Below are 18,337 nucleotides of genomic sequence, written 5' to 3' on the forward strand. Positions count from 1 at the left end.
TCAAAATAAGGAATAAAAATTAGAGGTGAGAGCTGAGCATGGTGGCGCACGCTTGTAATCCCAGCATTGGGGAGGCTGAGATAGGAGAATCCAGGTTCACAGCCAGCCTCAGCTACTTAGTGAAGCCCTTTGCAACTCAGTGAGACCCTGTTTCAAAATAATAAATAAAAAAATAGGGTTGGGGGTGTAGCTCAGAGGTAGAATGCCCATGGATTCTATCCCCAGTACCACAAAGAAGAAAAAAAAAAAAGGGTTGAGGCTGAGGTGTAGCTTGGAGGTAGAATAATCCCTCCCCAGTACTAAACAAACAAACAAAAAAAAAAAAAAAGAGAGAGAGAGAGAAAGAGAAAAAGAAAAGAAAAAAAGACTAAAAACAAGACTGGGGGTGTAGCTGGGAAGTAGAATGCTCCTGGGGTTCCATTCCCAGTAGCACACACACACACACACACATACAAAAAGCTGGGTATGGTGGTGTATGCTTGTAAGCCCAGCACAAGGGAGGCTGAAACAGGAGGATCCCACAGGTTCAAGGCAAGCCTCAGGTACTTAGTGAGGCTCTCAGCAACTTAGTGAGACTCTGTTTCCAAATAAAGTATAAAATAGGTTTGGGAATATAGCCTAGAGATAAACAAAAAAGCCCCTAGCTTCCACCCCTAATACCACCAAAATAAAACACACACACACACACACACACACACACACACACACAAAAAAAAAGAAAGACAAAAAAAGACAAATATATGAAAGACTCCTTTTTCCCCCTGGTACTAACAGTCTACCTGAGCTACACCCCTAGTCAGTCTTATTTATTTATTTAGTATGTGTGCATTTGTAAGAGAGATGAGGAGAATGAGGCAGAAAGAGATACTCAGGGACATTTTATATCTCAGCTACACTCCAAACACTTTTTATTTTCAAACAGGGTCTTGCTAGTTTGCTTAGTCTCCCTACACTGCTGAGGGTATCCTGGAACCTGAGATACTCTTGTCTTACCCTCCGAAGTACTGGGATTATAGGCATGTACCACCACGTTCAGCTATAAAGAATTACTCTATTTTTTTGTGGTACTGAGGATTGAACCCAGGAGATACCTTGCAACCATATCTCCAGCCCTATTTTAATTTGGAAACAAGACTAAGTTGCTGAGAGCCTCAGTAATTTGCTGAAGTTGGCTTCAAACTGGTTTAAAAAAAAAAAAAAATCTCCTGTCTTAGCCACCCAAGCACTAGGATTACACACGTGTGCTACCATGCCTGGCTAAGGACTCTTTCAAATAGTTAAAAAAAAAAAAACATGTCCTATGACCCAGCAAATTCTATTCCTATGTATATAACATAGATAAGTTCTTGCTAAATGAGCAGGTTTGAATTTTGGTTTTTTCTTTTGTGGTGGTACTAGGGATTGAACACAGGGGCATTCTACCTCTGAGCTACACCCCCAGCCCTATTTTTCATTCTTTATTTTATTTACTTATTTTTGTGTGTGTGTGGTTCTGGGGATTGAACCCAGGGACATTCTATCTCTGAGCTACATCCCCAGTCCAATTTTTTATTCTTTATTTTGAAACACAAGGTCTCACTCAGTTGCAGAGGGCTTCATGAAGTAGCTGAGGCTGGCCACAAACCTGGATCCTCCTGTCTCAACTTCTCAAGTACTGGGATTATAACTGTGTGCCACCACGCCCAGTTTTCATTCTTTATTTAGTTTATTAGTTTGAATTATTTAGTTTATTAGTTTGACTAATTATTTATTATTAGTTTGAAACAGTCTCACTAAGTTGTGAAGGGCCTCACTAAATAGCTGAGGCTGGCTGCAAACCCAGATCCTCCTGTCTCAGCCTCTCAAGCACTGGGATAGATTTGGATATTCTGTAATGGCACTTTTTTTTTAACCCAGGGACATTACACCAACAAACTACACCCCCAGCTCTATTTTTGTGTGTGTGGTACTGGGGATGAAACTCAGGGGCATTCTACATTCCAGCTATACCTCCAGCCTTAGTTTTTTTCTCTTTATTTTGAAGCAGGGTCTCACTGAGTTGCAAATGGCTTAAAGTAGCAGAGGCTGTCGTCAAACCATGAACCTCCTGTCTCAGCCTCCCAAATGCTGAGATTATAAGCGTGTGCCATCATGCCCGGTCCCCAGAGCTGTTTTTATTTTTTATTTTGAAACGGGTCTCGCTAAGTTGTAAAGAACCTAAGTATCTGAGGCTAGCTGCAAACCTACAACATTCCTGTCTCAGCCTCCCACGTAATAGGATTACAAGTGTACACCACCACGCCCAGCTGTACCAGAACTATTTACAATGGAAAACAAAGAGCTCAAACTTCCACTTATAGTAGAATGCATGTTAGACTCCTACAATAGTATATTACATAGTGCAGTGCTGTAGAGCACTTGTCTAGCATATTCAATTCAAAAACTGGTGATGGGGAAGTGGAGAGAATATCATACAATGCAAAATGGAAGTGTACCAGCTGTGGGCAGTGACACATGCCTATAACCCTAGTACCTGGGAGGCTAAGACAGGAGGAACAAAAGTTTGAGAAAAGATTCAGTAACTTAGTGAAACCTTGTCTCAAAATAAAAATTTAAAAAGGGTGAGTGGGGCAGGGCGTGGTGGTGCATGCTTGTAATCCCCGCGCTTGGGAGGCTGAGACAGGAGGATTGCACTGGTTCAAAGCCAGCCTCAGCTACTGAGTGAGGCTCTCTGCAACTTAGTGAGACCCTGTTTCCAAAAATAATATAAAAAAGGTCTGGGAGTATAGCCTGGAGGTAGAAAGCCTCTGGGTTCCACCCCCAGTACCACAAAAACAAAACAAAAAACAAAAAAATAAAAAATAAAAATAATAAAAAGGGTGAGTGGGTATAGCTCAGAGGTAAAAGTGCCTGGGTTCAATGCCCAAAACCAAAATTATAGCCATCTTATCAACAGTGATGAATCTCAATCCATATAGGAGAGGGGCGTGGCAGTTTAAGCTTGTAATCCCAGTACTTGAGAGGCTGAGACAAGAGGACTGCAGATTCCTGGATAGCCTCAGCTACTTATTAAGGTTCTCAGCAACTTAGAGAGAACATGTTTCCAAATAAGAAATAAAATAGGGATAGGGGTGTGACTCAGAGGTAGAAGGGCCTGGGTTGCATGCCCAGCCTCACCAAAGAAAAAAAGAAAGAAAAAAGAAAAAGAAGATACATACTGTACAATTCCACTGATGGGCTCGCTGAACAATATGTTGTTTAGTACTGGCAAATAAAAGCCACAAACTCAATTCTGCCTGCAACCTGTTTTGGTATAGCCTACAAGCTAGGACAGATTTTTAAGTTATGAAAGATTTTCACATAAAAGATGTGACAGAATATGGTGCATAGAGCCTAAAATACTTTAGGCTTTTTACAGAAAATTTGCAAACTCAAAATGTGAAACCTATAAAAGAAAATAATTAGTATTAATAAAGCCAGGATAATGTTTATATATGTCTAAGTAAAAGACAGAAGAGGACAATAATAAGGAGGGTGTACATATGTCACTGTTAAGAAATTGAATATGCTTATAAGCCCACAACTGTAGGTTAGGAATACATGGAGGAAGTCTACAACATTATCATTCTTTAAGAATGTGTGTGTAAAGCCAGGCGTGGTAGCGCACACTTGTAATCCCAGCATTTGGGAGGCTGAGACTGGAGGATTGCGGTTCACGGACAGCCTCAGCTACTTAGTGAGGCCCCCTGCAATTCAGTGAGACCCGGTTTCCAAATAAAGAATAAAAAATAGGGCACAGGGTATAGCTTGGAGGTCGAATGACCCTGGGTTCCATCCCCAGACCTGAAAAAAAAAAAAAAAAAAAAAATTTGTGTGTAGCCAGGCATGATGGAACATGCTTATAATCCTAGTACTTGGGAGGCTGAGACAGGAAATTTGTAGATTCCTGGCCAGCCTCAGCTACTTACTGAGGCCTCTGCAACTTACCGCGAACCTGTTTCAAAATAAAAAATTGGGTTGGGGGTGTAGCTCGGAGGTAGAATGCCCCTGAGTTCAACTCCCAGTACTAACAAGGAAAAAAAAAAAAGTGCATGTAGGGCCGGGCGTGGTGGCACACACTTGTAATCCCAGCATTTGGGAGGCTGAGACCAGAGTATCGCGGTTCACGGATAGCCTCACCTACTTGGTAAGGCCGTCTGCAACTCAGTGAGACCTGGTTTCAAAATAAAAGAATAAAAAGATAAGGGCAGAGGGGTAGCTCGAAGGTTGAATGCCCCTGGGTTCCATCCCCAGACCTGAAAAAGAAAAAGAAAAAAAGAAAAAAAAAAAAAAAGCATAGGCCGGGAGCGGTGGTGCATGCTTGTAATCCCAGCATTTGGGAGGATGAGACAAGAGGATCATGGTTTCAGCCAGCCTCTGCAACTTAATGAGACCCTGTTTCAAAATAAATAATAAAAAATAGGGCTGGGGGTATAACTCAGAGGTAGAATGTCTCTGAGTTCAATCCCCAGTTCTGTTAAAAATTTTAAAAAGTGCCGGGCGTGGTGGTGCACGCTTGTAATCCCTGCACTTGGAGGCTGAGACAGAAGGATCACACAGGTTCGAAGCCAGCCTCAGCTGGTTTAAGAGACCCTGTTTCCAAATAAAATATAAAATAGGTCTGGGAGTGTAGCCTGGGAGTAGAAGGGTTCCATCCCCAGTACCATCAAAAATAAATAAATAAATAAATAAATAAATAAATAAATAAATAAACAAACAAACAAACATGCCTATAAACCCAGCACATGGCAAGTTGATACAGAAGGATTGCAGGTTCAAGGCCAGCCTCAGCTACTTAGTGAGGCTCTCTGCAACTTAGTGACACCTTGATTCAAAATAAAAACTAAAATAGGGCTGGGGTGTAGCTCAGAAGTAGTTCTGGGTTCTATCCCCAGTATCACAAAATAAAAGCGCATTTATTAACATCTGTCCAAATCTGAGAAGCCATTCATTTTAAAATACTCCACTATTTTATGTGCCACCGAGAAAAACACTACTACTTAAACTATGCTAGTTTTCTTTCTTTTTCCCAGTACTGGCGATGGAACCCAGTGGCATTCTACCTCCAAGCTGCATGCCCAGCCCTATTTTTTATTTTGAAACTGGGTCTTTCTAGTTGCAAAGGGCCTTACTAAGTAGCTGAGGCTGTCTGCAAACCACGATCCTCTAGCCTCAGCCTCACGAATGCTGGGATTACAAGCGTGTGCCACCACGCCTGGCTTCTATGTTAGATTTTAATTATAAGGTAGTCTAATTTTTGAGGATGGCAAAACATAAAAAAATACACATTTCAAAGTTGATGAAATAGCTGAGGATGTAGACACACACTTGTAATCCCAGTACTCAGAGGCTGAGATAAGAGGATGGCAGGTTCAAGGCCAGCCTCAGCTACTTAGTGAGACCCTGTTTCAACATAAAAAATAAAAAATAGGGCTGAAGGTATAGCTTGGAGGTAGAATGCTCCTAGGTTCAATCGCCAGTACTGAAAAACAAAACCAGAAACTGATTAAATAAGTAGCATATTTCACAAAATATTTTCAAATAAGGTAAGACAATGGAATACCACCTTCAAAATTCCAAGGGAAAACAATTTCTAATAGATAATTCTACCCAAAGATAAACCTCCAATCAAGTGTGAGAGCAGAAAAACATTTTTGGAATGCAAGATCAAGAAATTTATACCTCATAACCACTTTTTCCAGATCTGGAAGATATGACCCACCATAATACTGAAGAGTTAAACAAGTACAAGAAAAAAGGATCCAATAAAGAAGACTATTGAAAATCCCAAGATAATGGTGAAAGAGTAACAGAAATACAGCCACGTGGTAGGCCATTAAGAATATATAAGAATAGGGTGTATTCATTTCGAGTCACCCCTCCATGCCAGTCTGGTATGGAGCTGTATTTCTATTTTCTGTATTTGTCTTTCTAATAAACTTCTTTAAATCTTCAAAAAAAAAAAATAAAAAATAGTCACAAGATAGCCAGCCATTGGCGGGGCACACCTGTTATTCCAGTACTTGGGAGGCTGAGAAAGGAGGATTGCAGGTTTGAGGGTAGCCTCAGCAAGTAGTGAGACTTTTCATTACCCTAGTGAGACAGTTTCAAAATTTAAAAAAAAAAAAAAATTAGGGCTGTGTGTATAGCTCAAAGGTAGAATGCTCCTGGATTCAATATGCAGTACATACATACACACAAAGAAAAGAAAAGAAAGAAAGAAATAGTCACAAGATACCATGAATGTAAGCTATTTAAAAAAAAAAAAGTAGCCGTGTATGGTGGCGCACACTTGTAATCCCAGCAATTGGGAGGCTGAGACAGGAAGATTGCACAGGTTCAAAGCTAACCTCAGCTCTCAGTAACTTAGTGAGATCCTGTTTCCAAATATAATATAAAACAGGTCTGGGAGTATAGCCCGGAGGCAGAAAAGCCCCTGGGTTCCACCCCTAGTACCTTAAAAAAAAATCTAAAAAAAAAAAAAAAAAAATGTGGCTGGGGATGAAGCTCGGAGGTAGACTGCTCCTGAGTTCCATCCTCAATACAAAAACAAAAACAAAGTAATATTAAGCTGTGGCTTTAGAAGTGATGGCATATGAGCTGGGTGTGGTGGCACATGCTTGTAATCCCAGCCTTTGGCTGAGACAGAAGGAACCACAAAACCAAACCACTATCAATAATTTTTTAGACATAAGTACTTTTATACTAGGAACTAAATTAGAAAAAAATATATAGAAGTCAGGAGTAATAAATAGTGCATGCTTGTAATCCCAGTACTTGGGAGGCTGAGACAGGGAGATCACAGGTTTGAAGCCAACCTCAGCAAACTCCTGTTTCAACATACAAACAAAAATTTCAAGGGCTGGAATATATCTCAGAGGTAGAACCCCCCTGAGTTCATTCCCCAATACCAAAAAAGAAAAAAAGGTAGAAAATGGGGGGGAAAAAAATGTGTGGAGCCGGGCATAGTGGCGTATGCTTGTAATCCCAGCATTTGGCAGACAGAGACTGGAGGATCGTGGTTCATGGCCAGCCTTAGACTTAGCGAGGTCCTTTGCAATTCACTGAGACTGTGTTTCAAAATAAAGACTAAAAAATAGCTCAGAAGTACAATTCCCCTGGGTTCTATCCCCAGCACTCCAAAAATAAATAAATAAAGATAGATAAATAAACAAACCAACTTGGGTGGTGGAGATAGAATCACAGGTTTGAAGCAAGCCTTATCAATTTAGCAAGATCTTCTCTGTCACAGGTTCAAAGCTAACCTCAGAAAGTTAGGCCCTCAGAGACCTAGTGTGACCCTATTCTTGGAGGTTAAGCTTGGATGTAAAATGCCACTGAGTACAATCCCCAATCCCGCCCCCTCCCAAAAAAGACCATGTCTCAAAATAAAAATAAATAAATAAATGAATAAAAAGGGCTGGGGATGTGGCTTAGAGGCAGAATGTCCCTGAGTTCATTCCTCAGTACTAAATGAAAACAAAACAAAATAAAACAAAACACTGAGAAATACATACCAAGTACAAATAAAATTGTAAATAATATTTGTAAAAACAATGTCTAAATTTGGTCCTATAAAATGAGAGAATTATACTGTATGTCTCAGAGATTACCTTTTCTTTGTAGACACCTTTAACAACATCAGACATTCTATTTTCCAAAATGAGTTCACCCGACATTCTTGATGAACTTCCAGGTAATGGAGGAAAATTTGAAGCTAATAAGTCAAACTTTGGTGTTGGAGCTTTTGCTTCAGCTGCTGAAGGATGGGGTCTCTAAAAGACACAAATTATCAAACAGGTCCTGTGTCTACTGTGTTTGCCAACCTTTTGCCATAAAAGCTGGAAGCTATAAAAATACAAGTAATAATACCTCTATCTAGCATACAGAAATGTCCTATAAATTCTGGTATTCTCATCTCAGTTGAGCTCTCAGGAGTCATTCCCAACCCTACTCACCTTTAGTCAGGTCCCTCCTTCTATTTCTCTTACAAATTTTGCCACACTCCTAAAAACTCTGAATTTTTTTCCACTAGTCTTTACTTTTTTCTGTGTGTGGTACTAGGAGTGGAACCCGAAGGCATTCTGCTTTTAGGCTATAATCCCAGGCCTAATTTATTTTTCATTTAAAAACAAAGTTTCACTAAGTTGCTGAGGCTAGCTTTGAACCCTCAATCCTCCTGTCTCAATCTCCCAAGTACTGGAATTAAAAGCGTACCATCCCCCATCCAGCCAAGTCCTTACTACCTTTTATTAAAATAAAAAACCATCTTACCACCATTTTTACTCCTTCCATATGGTATTTAAGAGAGAATATCCTTACTTTTCATAGATCTTTGAAAATCCCAACTTTCCCTACTACTACCCTTTATTTACTCCAACATGCCTCTCAACTTGTCCCATCTCCTCCTCCTATTCCCTTAACCCTAAGCTCAGACTTCAGTACAATTATTTTGGCAAGACCTTTCTTCATCCCAGTCCTTTTTTACATTTCTTTTTTTGGAAACAGGGTCTTTCTAGGTTGTTGAGAGTCTTGCTAAGTTGCTGAGGCTGGCTTTGAACCTGAAATCCTCCTGTCTCAACCTCCCAAGTACTGGAATTATAATTGTGTGTCATACCTGCCCTCATATTCATTCTAAACCATGTGAATATATTAGGTATACAAATAACTCTGTGTATGTGTGTGTGTGTGTTCGTTCCTAGGAAATGAACCTAGGTGTGTTCAATCTCTGACCTACACCCCCAGCCCTATCTTGTTTTTATTTTGTAGAGGGCCTCACTATGTGGCTAAAGCTGAGATCCTCCTGTCTAAGCCTCCCAAGTATTGGAATTAGAGAAATACACTACCACTCCTAGCTAACTTTTTGTTTGTTTGTTTTGGTAGTTCTGGGGATGGAACCCAGGAGCTTTCTATCTCTGGGCTATACTCCCAGACCTATTTTATATTTTATTTGGAAACATGGTCTCAGTTGCTGAAAGCCTAAATAACTGAGGCTGGCTTTAAACCTGTGCAATCCTCCTGTCTTAGCCATGACGCCTGGCTTTCTAGCTAACTTTTTTTTTTTTTTTTTGGGTGGTGCTAGGGATGGAACCCAGAGGCTTTCTACCTATTTTCTATTTTATTTGGAAACAGGGTCTCACTGAGCTGATGAGAGCCTAAGTAGCTGAGGCTTGTTTCGAATCTGTGCGATCCTCCTGTCTCAGCCTCCCAAGCGTGGGTATTACAAGCATGCGCCACCGTGCCCGCTCTAGCTAACTTGTAAAAAAGTGAGAAATACAGGATTTGGGCTTGGTGACCCAAGCCTGTAATCCTGTTACTTGGGAGGTTGAGATGGGAGGATCACAAGTTCAAGATCAGCCTGGGCAAGTTAGTGAGACTCTCAGAAACCAAGTGAGATTCTGTTTCAAAACAAACAATGAGGTGGGTGTGGTGGCACATGCTTGTAATCTCAGCATTTGGGAGGCTGAGACAGGAGGATCAAGGTTTGCAGAGAGCCTCAGCTACTTAGTGAGGCCTTTACAACTCAATGAGACCCTGTTTCAGAATAAAGAATAAAAAATAGGGCTGTGGGGTGTAGTTCAAAGGTAGAACACGCCTGTGTTCCACCCCCGATACTGGAGAAAAAAAAGAGAGAGAGAGATGGGCACAGTGGTGCACACTTGTAATTCCAATACTTGGAGGCTGAGACAGGAGGATTGCCAAGTTTGCAACCACCCTCTGCAACTTAGTGAAGCCATCTGCAACTGAGACCCTGTGTCCAAATAAAAAAATAAAATAGGTCTGGTGGTATAGCTTAGAGATAGACCCCAGTGCTACCACCAAAAAATAAATTAAAAAAAAAAAAGCAAAAAAGGATCAATGCCAGACTCAACTACTTAGGCCCTCTGCAACTTAGTGAGACCCGGTTCCAAAAATAAAGAATAAGCTGGGCATGGTGATGCATGCTTGTAATCCCAGCATTTGGGAGGCTGAAACAGGAGGATTGTGGTTGGCAGCCAGCCTCAGCTACTGAGTAATGTCCTTTGCAACTCAGTGAAACCCTGTTTCAAAAAAAAAAAAAGAAAAGAAAAATAGGCTGGGGGGTATAGCTCAGATGTAGAATGCTCATGGGTTCCATCCCCAGTACTGGAAAAAAATAATAATAAAAAAATAAGCTGAGGGTATAGATCAGAAATAGAATATCCTTGGGTTCAATATTTAGAACCGCAAAAAAAGTGAGCAATTTCTAACAATGTGTGTACATTCAAGTAAATATATAAGTGGTGATGGTGTATATTTTGAATTAATTTCAGGCTCTATTTACTATTGCTATATATAATCAATACAACAAAAACAAAGAAAGTAAAGTCAGACTACAAATCAATGCCACAGTAAGTCATAATAGAAAAAATATATAGAAGATATAATTAAAGGGTAAAAATACTTACTGGAGTCCTGTCATCCTCCCGCCGTCTTCGACCTCTGAAAAGAGTTCTCCTTTTAACAACAAGAAAGAGGGAGTGGGAGACAACTCAAGATTCTTCAAATATTTCCATTTTCTCATAGGTGGATAGATTTCTACCTTAACTATATTTCCTAAATCTGAGGCTAATCCTTTGCATTAAGAATAAAAGATAAACACATTTTTCTGAAGGATCTACCTCTGAGCTACATCCCCAGCCCTAATTTTTATCCTTTATTTTGAAACAAGGTCTCACTGAGTTGCAAAGGGCCTAAGTAGGAGCTGAGGCTGTCTTTAAGCCATAATCTTCCTGTCTCAGCCTCCCAAATGCCGGGATTACAAGAGTGTGCCACCATACTCAGCTCCTTTATTCTTTATTTTGAAAGAGGGTCTCAGTGAGTTGCAAAGGGCCTCACTAAGTAGTAGTAGCTAAGGCTGCACACAAACCACAATCCTCCTGTCTCAGCCTCCCAAATGTTTGGATTACAAGCATGCGCCACCACACCTGGCTCCTTATTTTTAACAGGGTCTCTCTGGGTATTAAACCCAGGGGTACTCTACCTTGAGTTACACCCCAACCCTTTTGAGTTTTGTTTTCAAAATACTATATCACTAGTTTGCTAAGAATCTTACTACCTGCTAAGGCTGTCCTCAAACCTCAGTGTCTCTAGTATTGGGATTATAAGCAGGCACCATCACACCCGCCCCTTTTTTTTGGCGGCATTGGGGATTGAACCCAGGGGCATTCTACCTCCAAGCTACATTCCCAGCCCTATTTTATTCTAAATTTTGAAACAGAGTCTCGAGCTGGGCTTGGTGGTAAATGCTTATAATCACAGCATTTGGAAGGCTGAGACAGGCGGATCCTGGTTCCAGAACAGCCTCAGCTACTTAGGCTCTTTGCAACTCAGTGAGACCCTACTTCAAAATAAGAATAAAAAATAGGGCTGGGGGTGTAGGTCAGAGGTAGAATGCCCCTGGGTTCCATCCCCAGTACCGCAAAAAAAAAAAAAAAAAAAAAAAAAAAAAAAGATGATAAAACAGAGTCTCATTAAGTTGCTGAAGGCCCAACTAGGTAACTAAGGCTGGCCAATAACCTGTCATCCTCCTGTCTTAGTCTCCCAAGTACTGGCTCCAGTTTCTTAATAATTAGTAAAAATATATTGAGGCTAGGCAGGTAGTTCACTGGTTGACTATTAGTTGACCACCACAGCTAACCCACATTATGAAAATTCTGTATTTATTTAGCATAACCATAAGCCAATAAGTTAAAACAACAAAAATCACTTAATCATGGTCTTTGACTATTCAAGACGATCACATTATGATCAAAGGATTTTCATGTACCCATATTTCCTTACCTGCCCCTAACATAGTCCCCACTCTGTTCCATTTGTAAAGTAGAAGTCTCCTTTGGAAGGTAAGTTTGTTCCTGATGCCCTGTTATTGTAGAGTTAGGCCGTTCAGGTGGCAAGTTTCTTGTACTAGATCTATTCAATGGTCCATCCCCCAATGACACAGAGCCCTCTGTTGAGTGTTCTGAACCACTGGATGACCTAAAATGAGGCTTCACACTACAGAAAATATAAGATTATATATAAGAAAGGATGTATAAAGACAGAAAAACATTTCTTCAGGTTCAAACTGGCTTTTACCATTCTCTAGTTAAGTGCCTTGTTTCCCCTTTTCTGTCTCATAGGATATATTTTCTAAAGTCAAAACAATTTCTACATTTCATAATATTGTGCTTGGAGAGATGTTTAAAAAAACAGTTGCAAGATGGGTGTGGTGGCACATGCTTGTAATCCCCCCACTTGGGAGGCAGAGACAGGAGGATCGCACAGGTTCAAAGCCAGCCTCCCTGGCTTAAGAGACCTGTTTCCAAATAAAATACAAAATAGGTCTGGAAGCGTAGCCCAGAAATAGAAGGGTTCCATCCTCCCCAGTACCACAAAAAAAAAAAAAAAAAAAAAACCTGTTGCAGTGTGTGTGTGTGTGTGTGTGTGTGTGTGTGTGTGTGTGTGTGTGAATGGTAACTAAAACCCAGGGGTAGCCTGGTGTGATGGCACACATTTGTAATCTCAGCATTCAGGAGGCTGAGACATGAGGATCGCGGTTCGACGACAGTCTCAGCTACTTAGTGAGGCCCTTTGCAATTCAGTGAAAACCTGTTTCAGAATAAAGAATAAAAAGTAGGGCTGAGGGTATAGCTCAGAGGTAGAATAATCCTGGTTCCCAACTCCAGTACCAAAATAAAACACACACACACACACACACACACACACACACACACACACACACACAACCCACGGGGGTGTTCTACCTCCAAACTATGCCCCCAGCCTTATTTATTTATTGTACTACGGATTAAACCCAGGGGCATTCTATCTCTGAGCTACACTCTCAGCCTTATTCCATATTTTTATTTTGAAACAGAGTGGCAAGCCAAGTACAGTGAGTGGCACATGCCTGCAAACTCAATACTGTGAGATTGAGAAAGGAGGATTGCAGGTTAGAGGACAGCCTCAGCAAGTAGTTATACTCTTATCAACCTAGTGAGACTCTTTCAAAATAAAAAATAATGCTGAGTATCACCAAAACAAAAACAAAAGCCCCTTATGAATAAAATATACACCCAACAATTAAACATTCATTCCAATGGCATCTCTAGATATCCTATTTTATTTTCCAGAGATCATAACATATTGAGTTACTACTAATAAAATTTAAGATAAAATTTGCTAAAATGATACTTTTCAAAGAATTATCACAATTTTTTTTTTTGCAGGTCTGGGATGAAACCCAGGGACATTTGACCTCCAAGCTACACCCCTTGCCCTATTTTTATTCTTTAATTTGAAACAGGGTCTCACTAAGTTGCGGAAGGCCTAAGTAGCTGAAGTTGTCCATGAACCACAATCCTGCCGTCTCAGCCTCCCGAACACTAGGAGTACAACCGTGCACCACCGGGCTCAGCTCACAAAATGGTTTGTTTGTTTGTTTGTTTTTTTTTTTTTGTGTGTGTGTGTGTGTGTTAATGGGGATGGTACCTTTCTACCTCCGGACTACACTCCTAGACCTACCAGTCCCTTCTCCACTTTCTTTGAGGTACTGGGGATCAAAGCCAAGGGCACTCTATCACTGAGCTTTATTACATCCCCAGCCTTTTTATTTTTTGAGACAGGATCTTGCTTAACTGCTGGTACAGGCATTCATCTTGTGATCTTCCTGCCTTCGCCTCCCAAGTAACTAGAATTAAAAGTGTGTGCTTCATGCCTGGTGAAAAATTAATTCTTCACAAAATCTGGCCAGGCATAGTGGCTCACACTTGTAATCCCAGTACTTGGGACGTTGGCGTCCTGCCTCAGAAACTTAGGACCTCTGTGAGACCCTTTTTCAAAATAAAATAGGGTTGGGAGTGTAGCTCAAAGGTAGAATTCCCCAGGGTTTAATCCCCAGTATCAAAAAATATATATATATAAAATAAAACAAAAACAAAATCTGAAATAACACATGCCCCAGTATTTTTTTTTCTTTTTTGTGGTACTGGGGGGTGGAACCCAGGGGCTTTCTACCTCCAGGCTATACCCCCAGCCCTATTTTATAATTTATTTGGAAACAGGGTCTCACTAAGTTGCTGAGAGCCTCACTAAGTAGCTGGGGCTGGCTTTGAACCTGTTTGATCCTCCTGTCTCAGCCTCCCAAGCACTGGGATTACAAGCATGTGCCACTACACCTGGCTATGCCCCAGTATTTAAAGAATCAGATTCCTATTACATCCATTATCAAACCTGAGGTCAAAGTGTCTATGAACTCTAGACTGAATCCATTTATTAAAACAGTGCTTTTTATTGAGTTCACCAAAAAGTATTGCTGTTAACAACTGTAATTCCGTAAAAATCATTGGAAATTGTTTGAAATAAATTTCAGATACAATTTCTTTCCTTTCCTTTTCTTTCCTTCCCTTTCCCTTCCCTTCCCTTCTCCTTCCCTCCCCTCCTTTTTCTTATTTGTGGTACTGGGGATTAAATCCAGGGGCATTCTACCTCTGAGCTATGTCCCCAGACCTATTTTATTTTTATTTGGGAAGTAGAGTCTCACTAGGTTGATGAGTTTCACTACTTGCTGAGGCTGTCCTTGAACTTATGATCCTCTAGTCTCAGCACCCAAGTACTGGGACTATAAGCCATGCCCGGCTTCAGTTGCGATTTCTATCTTACCGATTTTTTTGGAATAGTCGACCCATATTCATAGCAGCAGCATTTGTTTTAAAAGATCCTGGTGAATTAAAGCCATTCACAAAACTACCATTGGGAAAGGGAGCCTAAAAAAAAAAATTTAAGTTTAAACAATATTAATGATAAAGATAAAATATGGGGCAAGGGTGACAAGACTCTTTAATGAGTTAACCTAATCACTGGCACCTTTCATAGGCCAAAAATGATTTAAAACATTTTTTTTTTTGGGGGGGGTGGTACTGGGGATGGACTCCAGGGGCATTGTATCTCTGAGCTACACCTCCAGCCCTATTTTTTTAGTCTTTTTAGTTTTGAAACAGGGTCTCACTGAGTTGCAAAGGGCCTTGCTTAGTAGCTGAGGCTGTCCGCAAACTGTGATCCTCTGGTCTCTGCCTCCGGAATGCTGGAATTACAAGCGTGCGCCACCACGCCCAGCTAATTTAAAACATTTTAATTACTCCATTTTGCAATATTCACATTACACACCACTTGACTTATGACAGTGTATCACTAATTCATTTCTTAATAAGGAAAATTCTTCTCTGTCAAACACTAAAAACATTTAAAATAATATAGGTCTTACCTAGGCTCTTCTTTCAATTCACTCAGCAAAGTTTAAAGAATAAGACTGTAGAAAGCAATAGTTCAATTCTTAATCATTTGCATATATTGGTAAGGAGGATTAGATACATGTATCACAATTGAAAATTCAAAAAGCAACCAATATTAAAATAAATATTCCTGGCCGGGCGTGGTGGCGCACTTTTGTAATCCCTATGCTTGGGAGACGGAGACAGGAAGATTGCGCAGGTTCGAAGCCAGCGCACTGGCTTAAGAGAACCTGTTTCCAAATAAAAAGAATATAAAAGAGGTCTGGGAGTCTAGACCAAAGGTAGAAGGGCTTCCAGGAACCCCAGTACCACCAAAAATAAAAATAAAAATAAAAAAATAAATATTCCTGCTTTAATAACGATCTTACTTACCAGTGGTGTTTCAAAATAAGGTGCTGGACTTGGCGACCAAGACTGAGGCACAATACTATATACAGAGTACTGTTGGTGAGGATTATACACAGGCTGCATGAAGACTGGTGAGGCATACTGTGCTTGAGTTTGAATGGGCTGACTATACATACTAGAATCCATTAATCGATAACCATTTTTAGCAAAAAATGTATTGATGGCTTTTATCCTTGCCTAGAAGCAAAAGGAACACGTTATACTAAAAGACTAAGTGTATAAGTATATTCAATTTACATTTAATTCAGCTTTTAAAAAATTTGTCCCTGCTGTCCCTCCCTAAATAACATTTTAATTTATTCTCCATGACCACACCATTTCTGCTTATTGAAAATCAGAAGCAAAAAAAAAAAAAAAAAAGATAGTAAAATCTGACAGAATGAGTTAGAGATGAACAGAGCTCACAAAAAAGAAAGGCAAATGGCTTGTAAACATATGAACTAGATGCTGAACCTAACTCAAAGGGAGAAGAAATTAAAACACAGGTGTAAGCAAGGCATCGTGGCACACACCTGTAATCCCAGTACTTGTGAGGCTAAGACAGGAAGATCACAGGTTGCAGTGCAACAACCTAGTGAGACTGTTTAAAAACAAAATGGACAGAAGTAGAATGCTCCTGGGTTCAATCCCCAGTGCCAGAAGAAAAAAAAAAAAAAAAAAAAACTAAAAAACTTCTGGGCTAGAGGTATAATTCAGTGGTAGAACAATTTATCATGCCCGAGGACCTGGGTTTGACTCCCAGCAATGCAGAGAAAGACACAAAAACTACCATATAACCCAATAATCCCATTAATAAGTACATGTCTAAAGAAAAGAAAATCATTATACTTGCATTTATCTACACATACAAATACTACTCAGCCTTAAAAAAAGGAAAGCTGGGTGTGGTGACACATGCTTATAATCTCAATACTTGGGAGGCTGAGACAGGGGGATCACAGGTTTGCTCTCAGCCTTAGTACTTGGTGAGGCCCTCACTATACACACTGTAAAACTACACACATTGTAAAAGGATGTCAGTTAAAAAGTGTATGTTGAGGCCGGGCATGGTGGCGCACGCTTGTAATCCCTGCGCTTGGGAGGCGGAGACAGGAGGATCATGCAGGTTCGAAGCCAGCCGTGCTGGCTTAAGAGACCCTGTTTCCAAAAAAAAGTATAAAATAGGTCTGGGAGTGTAGCCCGGAGGTAGTAGGATTTCCAGGAACACCAGTACAACAACAAAAAGTGTATGTTGAGACAACTATTCTTTCATTATAGGGAAAAAGAAAATTAGATTCTTATATTACACATCAAGATGAGTAAGACTACTAAACAATATAAAACCTTAAAGCTATGAAAAGACAGAGAATATCTTTATAGCTTCAAAGCAAGGGAAAATGATAAAAGAGATAAGAGCAAAGGGAAAGGAAGTAGATGACAACTACCACTTAGCTCATTTGCAATATGGAAACTATTAATACCATGAACTAAACAGCAATGACATTTCAAGTTCTTAGAACAATCCCTAACATATACTTCTTAGTAAGTATAATATACTAGATAAGTGAAAGCAATAAGATTATTCTCATTTCCTTCATTAGTAAAATGGAGAAGAGTAGAGCCAGGCATGGTGACGCACACTTGTAAATACAGCACTTTGGAGGCTGAGACAGGAGGATCACATAGTTTCGAAGCCAGCCTCAACTACTTAGTGAGACCCTGTTTCCAAATAAGTATAAAATATGTCTGGGAGTATAACCTGAAGGTAGAAAAGCCCCTGGGTTCCACCCACAGTACCACAAAAAAATAAAAATTAAAAAAAATGGAGAAGGGGTAGCTCTGGTGGCAATGTAGTGGATGAAAAAGATGAAGGCAGCAATTGAGGCTACTCTGATTGCTCACACATTTAAAAAAAAAGGGCAATAATGATGGAAAGAAGTTTGAAAGTAGATTTCATAGAACCTGAGAACAGATTAAATATGTCAAGATAGTAAGCAAGGGTCATCAATGACAATTCCTAGGTTCCCAAACAGTTGGCTGTTAATGTGATAATATAGTTGAAGTTGAAGCCGGGCATGGTGACACACACATATAATCCCAGCATTTGGGAGGCTGAGACCGGAGGATCGTGATTCGTGGACATCCTCAGGTACTTAGGCCCTCTGCAACTCAGTGAGACCCTGTTTCAAAATAGAGAATTAAAAAAAAATAGGGCAGGGGGTGTAGCTCAGAGGTCATATGCCCCTGGGTTCCATCCCCAGACCCAAAGGAAAAAAAAAAAAAGTACACACACACACACACACACACACACACACACACACACACACACACTCACACTCTTGAAGTTGAAAGTACCAAGAATCCTTTTTATCTATTACTAAGAAAATATTCCTACTGTTCATTTTGAGACCTGGAATTATAGGTTGTGAATCATCATCAAACAAAACCTTCATTGAGTTCTTTGGAGAACTGCTATATGAGGTTTACTTGTGTATGTGGTACCAGGGATTTAACTCAAGGATGTTCTACCTCTGAGCTACAATCCAGCCCTATTTTACTTTTTATTTTGAAACAGGGTCTTGCTAAGTTGCTAAGGGCCTTAAAACTGCAATTCTCCTGTTGAGCCTCCCAGTACTGGAATT

General features: G+C 40.2%; 1 protein-coding gene across 9 annotated transcripts in view; it reads right to left on the reverse strand.

The window, feature by feature from the left end:
* Positions 1-18,337, reverse strand: part of LARP4 (La ribonucleoprotein 4) — a gene marked incomplete at both ends in the record, with an annotated part of 46,668 nt that overhangs the window by 6,387 nt on the left and 21,944 nt on the right. For 4 of the 9 annotated variants that reach the window (XM_080705948.1, XM_080705947.1, XM_080705942.1 and 1 more), the window contains 4 exons: positions 7,632-7,793; positions 10,446-10,494; positions 11,821-12,033; positions 14,680-14,783. In XM_080705948.1, the coding sequence (XP_080562074.1) occupies positions 7,632-7,793; positions 10,446-10,494; positions 11,821-12,033; positions 14,680-14,783 (528 nt within the window). Of the gene's footprint in view, positions 1-7,631; positions 7,794-10,445; positions 10,495-11,820; positions 12,034-14,679; positions 14,784-15,680; positions 15,894-18,337 lie in introns of all 9 variants that reach the window. The other 5 variants (XM_080705946.1, XM_080705945.1, XM_080705944.1 and 2 more) reach the window with 3 other exon arrangements.

Source organism: Muscardinus avellanarius, assembly GCF_963383645.1.
Source record: "Muscardinus avellanarius genome assembly, chromosome: 11".
NCBI classification, from domain to species: domain Eukaryota; kingdom Metazoa; phylum Chordata; class Mammalia; order Rodentia; family Gliridae; genus Muscardinus; species Muscardinus avellanarius.